General features: G+C 38.5%; 2 protein-coding genes across 2 annotated transcripts; both read right to left on the bottom strand.

Moving 5' to 3' along the window:
• Window positions 1-8: 8 nt before the first annotated feature.
• Window positions 9-2,205, bottom strand: LOC130517626 (trichohyalin-like). Its single transcript, XM_057019629.1, has one exon. It carries the CDS (start codon window positions 2,203-2,205, stop codon window positions 502-504), a length of 1,704 nt encoding a protein of 567 aa, XP_056875609.1. The 3' UTR covers window positions 9-501.
• Window positions 2,206-2,394: 189 nt separating this feature from the next.
• LOC130517585 (trichohyalin-like) lies at window positions 2,395-4,279 on the bottom strand. Its single transcript, XM_057019563.1, has one exon. It carries the CDS (start codon window positions 4,253-4,255, stop codon window positions 2,630-2,632), a length of 1,626 nt encoding a protein of 541 aa, XP_056875543.1. The 5' UTR covers window positions 4,256-4,279; the 3' UTR covers window positions 2,395-2,629.
• Between the last annotated feature and the right edge of the window lie 6,331 nt (window positions 4,280-10,610).

Below are 10,610 nucleotides of genomic sequence, written 5' to 3'. Positions count from 1 at the left end.
TTTTGGTTGCAGACAGGGGCGATTTAAAAAGATGGAATTAGCTATAATCAACATATAATCTCTCCACTTGATCCTTGGTTTTCTGTGAGGTCTCTTCCCAGTTGCACAAGCCAGGATCACCTCCCGAGAAAGGGTTCCTTCCTAGGGCAATTGAATAGGAGGGAGAGAGGGAGATTGGATGGCACCGAGAAGGTTCAACATACTCCCACAAACCAGCCGTTCCTCTAAATTGCAACCCCTCCAGGTATGGAGGGAAAGAAGTTAGAGCAACAATGGTGACGAATAGTGGTTAAAAAAGAAAAACAAACATAATGTGACTAAGCCGCTTTTGATCATAATAAAATTACGGGTATGTCGTGATTTAACTGTAGAAAGGAAAGAATTACGGTCCAATCATCATCTTTAATTCTGTTCACCTATTTTTAGAGACCACAAAGATTCCATACAATCAGGCAGCATTTCAGCTTTCTTTAGTCTTTAACTTAGTAATTTAATTTCTTTTCAACTAAAACAGTAAACGGATTTATTATCTTCTGGAAGGTCTGACAGTCTCCAGTCTTCTGGATAAAGGTTGGCCTCCTCTTCCTCCTGAGGGGTCTCATTGGGGCGTTTCTTCAAGACTTTCTTGTGCCACCAAGAGCTGACCCGCTTAGTAATTGGTTTTGATATTTTTTCAAGCTTCAACAAAGTCTTTTCAAGTAATTTCTTTAGCTGGTGCTCCTTTACAATGTGGCTGTTTATTAATTGGACATATTTCTTTTCTCTCTCATCACGTTGCTGAACTGTGGCAGAAAGCTGTTGCTCCAGTCTGCTGATTGTATCTGAATTCACTTTCAAAAGGTTTTTACAACCTTGTAACCTCTTAGAAAGATCTCTGTTTTCAAGTTGATACTTGTGCTCACCAATCTCACTGATCTGCGCATGTTTGCTGTCGAGGTAGCATCTTTTCATAGTGACGAGTCGTTGCTTTAAGGTTTTGGTGTCCCGCATCACAGACAGACATGCATGAAGATCCTGCGTGAATTGTTTGTCTCGAGCCTGAAGTTGTTGGATCTGCAGATCTCGATGGCTTTTCTCACTCTCCCTTAGTTTTTGAATTTCTTCCAGTTTTTGGTCCATGCTTTTATTTTCAGAGTGGGCCTGATCCAGGTCCTCCAGGGCGTGTTGGCACTGGAGTCGCAGCATTGACATTTCTGCCACGTGCTTCTCCTGAATGTGTTCGTTATCTTCTCCAGCCTGTTGGAGTTGATCTTTTAACTGCAGTAACTTTTCTGCTTTATCAGTCATGCTTTTCAAGTCAGACTTTTCCTTTTGGTAGCTCTCCTCTAAAAGCAAATTGCCTTCTTCTACCTCTTTGACCCTAATATGTAGCTCTTTTACCTTTTCTATGCACTGTTCCAGCTCTTCTCTGGTAATTCTGTGCTCAGTCTTTTCCTTCTCATAAAACTCCTCAAAGTGGTTCAGTTGTTCTTTTGTATGTTTATGTGCAGACTTCTCTTCCTGATAGTTTTCATTTGTCCACATATTCTCTACAACTGCTTGCTGTAATTGGAATTCCAGTTCTTTGATTTTTGCAGACTTTTCTTTGTTCTGCTGATTGGCCTGAACTAGCTGCTCCTGTGTTTCCTCATGTAAAGATTTTTCATTCTCATATTTCCCTTCAAGCTCTTGCTTCTCCTCTCTTTCTCTGTTGAATTTAACTTGAAGCTCTTCTATGGTTTGGCTCAGATTCTCTTTTGTCATTTCATGAGCATTCACTTCCTTCAGATATTTCTCCTCTAAAGAAATGATCTGTTCTTCCCCTTGTTGAAGTTTCTCTTCGAGCTTGTCTATTATATTACATCTGATCTTCTTAAAGCTCTGCTCCAACTCTTGAACTGCATGTTTGTGTTTCAGCTTTTCCTGCTGATAGTTCTCCTCTAATGCTTGATTCTCTTTCATTAGGCTCTGCATTTGGACTTGTAGCTCTTTTTCTTTTTTAGCCATGGCCTGATTCTCATCATTGACATGGTCCAGTTCTTTAATGATGTGATCCCGCGACTCATTTATACATTTGTGTTTCAGCTTTTCCTGCTGATAGTTCTCCTCTAATGCTTTATTCTCTTTCATTATATTCTGTAACTGGACTTGTAGCTCTTTTTCTTTTTTAACCATGGCCTGATTCTCAGAATTGACATGGTCCAATTCTTCAATGATGTGATCCATCGTCTCCTTTGTACATTTGTCTTTCAGCTTTTCCTGCTGATAGTTCTCCTCTAATGCTTGATTCTCTTTCATTAGGCTCTGCATTTGGACTTGTAGCTCTTTTTCTTTTTTAGCCATGGCCTGATTCTCATCATTGACATGGTCCAGTTCTTTAATGATGTGATCCCGCGACTCATTTATACATTTTGTTTCAGCTTTTCCTGCTGATAGTTCTCCGCCAATACTTTATTCTCTTTCATAATATTCTGTAATTGGAGTTGGAGCTCCTTTTCTTTTTTAGCCATGATGTGATTTTCTGAATGAATATGGTCCAGTTCTCTCCTGGTATTATCCAGCTCTTCTCTTGTTGTTTTGTGTGTCGTCTTTTCCTGCTGATATATCTCCTCTAATGTACGATTTTCTGAATTTACCCGTTCCAATTCCTTTATGGTGTGATCCAGCTGTTGTCTTTTGTTCTTGTTTTCAATCTTTTCCTGATTGTAGTTCTCCTGTACAAGCTATTTTCCTTCGCTTTATTCCGTAACTGGACTTGTAGCTCTTTTTCTTTTTTAGCCATGGCCTGATTCTCATCATTGACATGGTCCAGTTCTTTAATGATGTGATTCCGCGACTCATTTATACATTTGTATTTCATCTTTTCTTGCTGATAGTTCTCCTCTAATGCTTTATTCTCTTTCATTATATTCTGTAACTGGACCTGTAGCTCTTCTTCTTTTTTAGCCATGACTTGATTTTCTGAATTAACACAGCTGAGTTTTTTTAAGGTTTGATCCAGCTCTTCTCTTGCATTTTTGTGTTTCATCTTTTCCTGCTTGTAGTTCTCCAGTAACGAGCTATTTTCCTTCACTGTATTCTGAAACAGGACTTGTAGCTCTTCTTGCTTTTTAGCCATGATGTGATTTTCTGAATGAATATGGTCCAGTTCTCTCCTGGTATTATCCAGTTCTTCTCTTACGGTTACGAGTGTCCTGTTTTCCTGCTGATATATCTCCTCTAATGTACAATTTTCTGAATTTACCCGTTCCAACTCCTTCATGGTGTGATCCAGCTGTTGTCTTTTGTTCTTGTTTTCAATCTTTTCCTGCTGATAGTTCTCCTCTAATGCTTTATTCTCTTTCATCACGTTCTGTAACTGGACTTGCAGCTCTTTTCCACTTTCGACCATGGCTTGATTTTCTGAATCTAAACGGTCCCGTTCTTTATTGGTCTGTTCCAGCTCTTGTTTTGTATTTTCTAGATCTTTCTTGAATATTACAGTCTGTATTAATTGACCTTTAAGGGCTTTTATGGCTTGGTTTAAGGATTCTTTTGTAGTTTGGTGTGAACACTTTTCCTTCTCAAAGTTATTTTCCAGAGTTTTCTGTTCTTGTGCGTTTTGTTTTAACTGATCTTGAAGCTCTTCTATGGTTTTCTGCATAGTTTCTGTTGCCTTTTTGGATTCACATTTATCCTGCTCATACTTAGCATCGAGGTCTTTAAATTCAACCTGAGTTTTGTGTCGTTGTTCTAATATGGCCTGTTTTAGGCAGCAAATCTTTTTCTTTCTTTGCTTTAATTTATGTTTAAGGGTAGTGATCTCTGTTCGATTATCTTCTGTTTGTTTGAGCAATTGATCCTGCTCCTGCTTTAAAGCTCTTATTTCCAATTGCTTTTTCTTGACCATTTCCGACATGTTTCCGATGGGGTCTGGTTGCTGAGAAAACGCCCTAGACATTCTTTGCAGGTGTTGCAGCTCTGTATCCATTGTCCATAACTTGTCCTCAATAAGTTTCTCAAATTTATCAAAGTCCTTGAAGTTGGTTTTTGCACGTGTTTCCAATAATTTTGTTTGCATTGCATGGCAGATTCTAAACATTTCTTCATCTTCATATGGGCCATTGTAACCCTTTTTTTTCAAAGGAAATATCTCCAATTTGTTGTTAGTAATGGTATCCCCCAGTTCAGTGATGACTTGTTTTAACGGACTCACTGACTCTTTGTATTCCTGGTATCGATTTGAAAGTTCAGAAAGTGTTTTTTTCAAATATCGAATAGTTTTAGCATCTGGCATGATTTCAAATTTTGTCAAACTGACTTCAACAATAATTAAGAATAATAATAATCCTAATAATAATAATGGCAGGTGTTTTCATATATATATGTATATATATTTGAAATAAACAGTTGTTTTGTAGCCATAACATCAAAGTATTAAAGTATCGCAGTTATCAAAGCATACTTTAGGAAAACATAAAGTCAACTGCAAGCATAAAGCAAGCCTTTTAATTGCTTTTAAGTAACCAAGTAAATTGATACTACAGAATTACATGAAATAAAATCCTGTTTAATGGAAAACATGTTGGGGTCCAGGGTTCCGGATCGTGTGTTACTTATTTTTTCCTGCAGGGGGAGTGAAGGAGCCGGTAATCTTTTTAGTAGGAGTGCTGCAGGCGGCCTGTCGGTAATCTCCATCAGCCACGTATTTAAGGACAGAGCGCCTGTCTGCCAGCGTTGCGGAGTGGTCGTGCTTGTCATGGTAGAGCTGACTCCTGCGGCTTCATTGTTTTTTGGAATTTCTGTGCGCCCTGGAAGACTGGACGAGTGCTTCCCTGCGGCCCAGAAGGACTGTCACATTGATCGTTTCACAAAGACTTTGCCTTTGGACATTTTCCCACTGCGTTTTTGCCGGCTTTCGGGTCCAGGAGAAAACTGAGACCTAACAAAACACTTAAATATCTAGTCACATCTGAGTGTTATTTGTGTAGATGGAAAAATAAATGTTATCTGTGAATGTGCCAACATTTAAATGTTTTTAGTGGTTTACTGGTAACATAGTAAAAAACTAAAATAAAATAATAAAATATATATATGTATATGTTATATATATATATATATATACACACTGTGTGTGTATATATATATATATATGTATCTATCTATCTATATCTATATATAGATATCTATATACACACAGTATATATATATGAAACATCTGCACTAAGTATGGACTGGAGGTCCCAGGGTCCAGGTGGGAGACACCCCCGAAAGTGGTGGAGAACAAGCAGGCCAAGATCCTGCGGGACTTCCAGATCCAGACTGACAAGATGGTGGTGGCCAACCAGCTTGACATAGTGGCACCGAAAGACAGTGGTGGTGATAGATGTAGCAATCCCGAGTGATAGCAAAATCAGGAAGAAGGAACACGAGAAGCTGGAGAAGTACCAAGGGCTAAAGGAGGAGATAGAGAGAATGTGGGGCATGAAAGCAACAGTGGTCCCAGTGGTGATTGGGACACTGGGGGCAGTAACACCCAACCTGAGTAGATGGCTCCAACAGATACCAGGAACTACATCAGAGATCGATGTCCAGAAGAGCGCAGTCCTAGGAACAGCTAAGATCCTGCGCAGAATCCTCAGACTCCCAGGCCTCTGGTAGAGGACCCAAGTCTGAAGGAAGGAGGCACCGCCCAGGATGAAGTTGATTTGTCCCTTAGACCACAAAAACTTGGCATTTCTACATCCTTCACTGGTATAAAAACTAACTTAGTTGATGAAATAAAGAGCAACTTCAGACAATAACTGCAGGTCATTTAAATCACTTGTCCAGTCAACTTGCTCATATGCAACAAGGTAATGAAGTTTTAGAACAGTCTTGGTACAGTCTGTCGACTTCCTCAATTCCTCATCTGTATGCTCCATTTTCCATGTTTGTGCCTCTATTTCTGGCATCACTGCATCCAACTCAGTGACGTAAACAAAAACTTGCCCGATCACATGGCGGCTTGGACCTAAAGTGCTTTTTGAGATCATGTGCCCTTTCAAGCCCAATAGTAAAATGATTGCAAAAGTGTTTGTACAAACCTGCCTGAAAATGCTTTGAAACACTTAAATTTACTTTGAAACTTGACGTGCTTTGATGTTTTGATTTAAACATAGCCACAAAAACTTTGAGCCTTGTAAAAATAATAATTATAAAACAAATGAGTAATAATAAGCAACTTGATTTGTTGTAATTAGTCAAAACCATTCTATTTTATATGATGGCAGAGAAAACTATTGAAGAGCTGAAGAAACTATTTCTGGTCATTTCAAAGCAATACCAGGAATACAAAAAGGTTGTTGCTCAGTTAAAACATGTTCTTAATGAACGAGGTAATACAATTATGAAAAACAAATTGGAAATATTTTCTTTAAGAAAAGATGGTTACAGTGGACCACCTGAAGATGAAAAGTTTTTCAAGATTTGCCATACTATTCAAATGAGATTATTGGAATCACATACAGAGGCCTACTACAAGGACTTTAACTCTTTTGAGAAAAATATTGAGAAAAAATTTAGGATGATGGACACAGAGCTGGAGCGCCTGCAAAGAATAGGTAATCTTTGGGATGAGAAACAACACCCTGTCGAGAATATGTCCAAAATAATTAAGAAGAAGGAAGTGGAAATAATGGCTTTAAAGCAGGAGATGTGTCAGTTGTTCAAACAAAAACAACAAGATCGAATACAGATCACGACACTTCAACAGGAATCAAAACCAACAACTGAAAAGATTTTGTTGCTAAAGCAGACCTACGAGAAGGAAAGGTCTATACGCAGACAAATACTTGAACAACTGCGCCAGGCTAAGGGTGACTGGAGAGACCTTGATGCTAAATTAAAGACAGCATTGGAAGAAAACAATAGTTTACAAGAAAAATATCAGAAAGAAAGCAGTTTACACAAAACTACAAAAGACACCATGAAAAGGCTTCAACGTCAATTCCGTCAAATGGTTCAGGAGAAAAATTGTCTACAAAGCAAGTATGAAAAAGATACGATTAAATGCAAACTGATGAAAGAGGCCTCAGACAAAACCATAGAAGAGCTTCAAATTCAGTTAAAAGAAAAAGTTAAAGAACATAAATGTCTTGAAAAGAACTACGAGAAGGAAAAGTGCTCACACAAAAATACAAAAGAAGCCATGAACCAAGTTGTAGAAGACCTTCAAAGTCAGTTACAAGAAACACTGCAAGAATATAAATCTCTCAAGAAGTACTATGAAAAGCAAATTTTTACTGTAACGGAAGAGCTGGAGCAGAACAAGAAAGAACTGATCAATAACTCAGAAAATCAAGTGGCTAAATGCGAAGAGCTACAAGTGCAAATGCAGAGTATAATGAAAGACAATAAAACATTAGAGGAGAACTATCAGCAGGAAAATGACCAACACAAGGTCAGGTGTAACACGATAGAAGAGCTAGAAGTTAACCTTCAACAAGGTGAAGAAAAGATTATTTCTATCGAAGAGACATATTTGAAGCAAGTGGATACTCATGGAATTACAAAAGATATGCTCAGCCAAACCGCAGAAAATTTTCAAGATAAAATAAACCAAGAAAGAGAGGGGAATCAAAACTTTGAAGAGAAATATGAGAATGAAAAATCTTTACATGAGGAAACACAGGAGCAGCTCGTTCAGGCCAATCAGCAGAACAAAGAAAAGTCTGCAAAAATCAAAGAACTGGAATTCCAATTGCAGCAAGCAGTTGTAGAGAATATGTGGACAAATGAAAACTATCGGAAAGAATTGTCTGCACATAAACACACAAAAAAACAGCTGGACCGTCTAAATCTGATTTACGAGAAGGAAAAGTCTAAACAAAAAAATAACAAAGAGCTTGAACAGTGCATAGAAATAACAAAAAAGCTACGAGTCAAAGTTATACAAGTAGATGAAGGAAACAATTCTGTAGAAAACAATCAAAAAGTAAAAACTGACAAGAAAAACCCGACTGATAAATCAGAAAAGCAAGCAACAGAAATAAACAAATGCCTAGAAGTGAACTGTAAACATGAAAGATCTGCACATAGATACACAAGGAAAGAGCTGGAGCAGGTCAAGAACCAAAATAGAGTCATGAATGAAAAGATACTACAGTTAGAAGATCAACTGCAGCAGGCCGCTGAAGAGAATGAATATATTCAGGAGAAGTATGTGACAGAAATGTCAATGCTCCAACCTCAACTCCAATTCACATTGGAAGAGCTGGATCAGGCCAAGTGTGAAAGTAAAATTCTGAAAGAAAATATTGAAGAGATTGAACAAGACAATGAGCAACTGCAGATCAGTGAGATTGTTGAGCAAGAGTATAAACTTGAAAACAAAGATCTCATGAAGAGGTTATATGGTTGTAAAAACCTTCTGAAAGTCAAATTAGACACAATCAGCAGAATGGAGCAACAGCTTTTAACTCTCGTTCAGCAATGTGCTGAGAGAGAAAAGAAATATGTCAAAATATTAAATTGCCATATAGTAAAGGAGCACCAGTTAAAAAAAGAACTTGAAAAAGTATCAAAACCAATTCCACAAAGAATCAGCTCTTGGTGGCATGAAAAAGTCCTAAAAAGTATCACTTTCGACACCTCTCAAGATGATGAGGAAGAGCTAAACCTTTATCCTGAAGACTGGCGACTACCAGAATTCCCAGATTATGATAAATTACTTGATATTTAATGATACAGTTGACCAGAACATAATGCTCGGAGTTACAAGCTCCGCCTTTTTCCTTTTGATATATTGTGTTAATGTTTATGATCTGTGATCTGTAATGATCTGTCTCTAGGTCTGCATTTTAGTTAAATTCCACTGCTAAAAAGGACTTATAGATTTTTTGGAGGGTTTTATCAGCACGTCATCAATCTTCAATTCACCCTATTGGGCTAAGCAGCAAATACACAATAATCACCATTGCATAACAAGACATTCCACTAAGACCACTGCATCTCGAACGTGTGTTGATACCTTTCACATAGACATGGGAAAAACATGGCCCCCAGTTGAATCTTCTGCGATGCAACAGTGCTAACCACTGCATCACTGATGTACCAAATACCTTCCTTACTTTCCAAGAAAGGGAAAGGGAGCTTTATATCTGACCCACTTGGTTTTCTTGCCTCACCGGAACTCTGAGCCATATCTTTTCTGCCAAGGCTATGCAAAGAAAAAATTTCTTGGGTACAATAAATCCCTCAAAATCATTTTCAGGATTGGAGTATCTGGCTGAACCAATTGACTGAGGTATCAAACTTCAAGATAGCAAGGTGCATTAAGCCAAGTAATTTTGGCCCTATTACCACAGCCGAGCTCAATCATTTCTCAGATGTTCATGAACGGGGTTAGGGGATGGTGTCATAATAAAGTTGAGAAACGAGGATGGCCATGTTCATTGCTGATTTGTGATGGGTAATCCTAGAGTAAATCCTGAATCGAACCACTATCCCAGGCCTGGAGCTAACTGCAGCAGTAATGGCTGTAAATATTGGAGAGAGAATGAGCTTCCGAATTCTGGAGAGCTAGCACAGCCACGTTATGATACATTGCAAACAATGAGGCTGGAAACCTTTGTTGTGTATGTGGTGTCATTGAAGATTTTGTCCAAAAGCACTCTGGATACATTTTTAAATGAAAAGCCACAAAACACTGATCAGGAAGATAGTTTATATTGCACAATATAAACTAGACAACAAAATTCCAGTACAGGTGTACATCAGAAAAGTGCCTCCCCAAAAGGAAAGTTTAGACAGCATATATACTACAGCGAGCTCTCCTAAAAAGGTGACATTCCCAGCCTAATTGGGAAACTATTCCTGTCTGGCTGCCAAACATGCAGTGTCCATTTTCAGATTCCTTTCCAGGCTTCGAGCTCCGGTTCACCAATGCATGTTTTGTGGCACGAGGGTGGGAACAAGGCCATCTCTCCTAAATGCAGAATACACACTGTGCATAGGGCCCCATCATCACCATTTTGATTGACATACCCAAATTACATGATTGATGCAGCTCACTGCTGTGCAAAATCAGATGCAAAGTGGGAGGCAAAGGTAAGGACAGCTGTAATCTGACACCACGCATGATTGTCAAAACTTAATAACGGTTTTGGCAATATTTATGGAGTGCTATATCTTAGATCGCAATCTACTGGGCAATAGAATTCTTGCTTAGATCAGCCCTGAGTGGGCATGTGTATAGGTATATAAAATGCAGCAAAAGCACCTGGAGGACTCCACCACCAGGAAATTATCTCAAAGTTGGACTGCACAGATTCATGTTCACCATGAGGCAGAGTCGTTACTGAAAACTCAAAACACCTATTGTTTTGGTTTTCTTAACCGCTTTTTCACTTTCGGGGTCACGGGGAGGGTATATGAAACACATTAAATAAAATTTGCACTCTGGCAAACACTTTAAAAGGAGGGCAAACAGGTGCATGAACTCCATGAAGCCAGATTCCTTCAAGTTTCCGTCAAGTCCTTCACTGTAACTTAAAAACTGGTGCCATGATACCGAGGTCAAAGTCCCTCTGGAATCCAGAGCATTACTATAATGTAGCCCATCAGCAACATTTTTCAAATTTGCATGAAAATATATTCAGAAGTTAAATTAT

Source organism: Takifugu flavidus, chromosome 20 (genome assembly GCF_003711565.1).
Source record: "Takifugu flavidus isolate HTHZ2018 chromosome 20, ASM371156v2, whole genome shotgun sequence".
Classification (NCBI taxonomy): domain Eukaryota; kingdom Metazoa; phylum Chordata; class Actinopteri; order Tetraodontiformes; family Tetraodontidae; genus Takifugu; species Takifugu flavidus.
The sequence above is the reverse complement of the archived record's forward strand: the minus strand, read 5'-3'. Positions and strand labels throughout refer to the sequence as shown.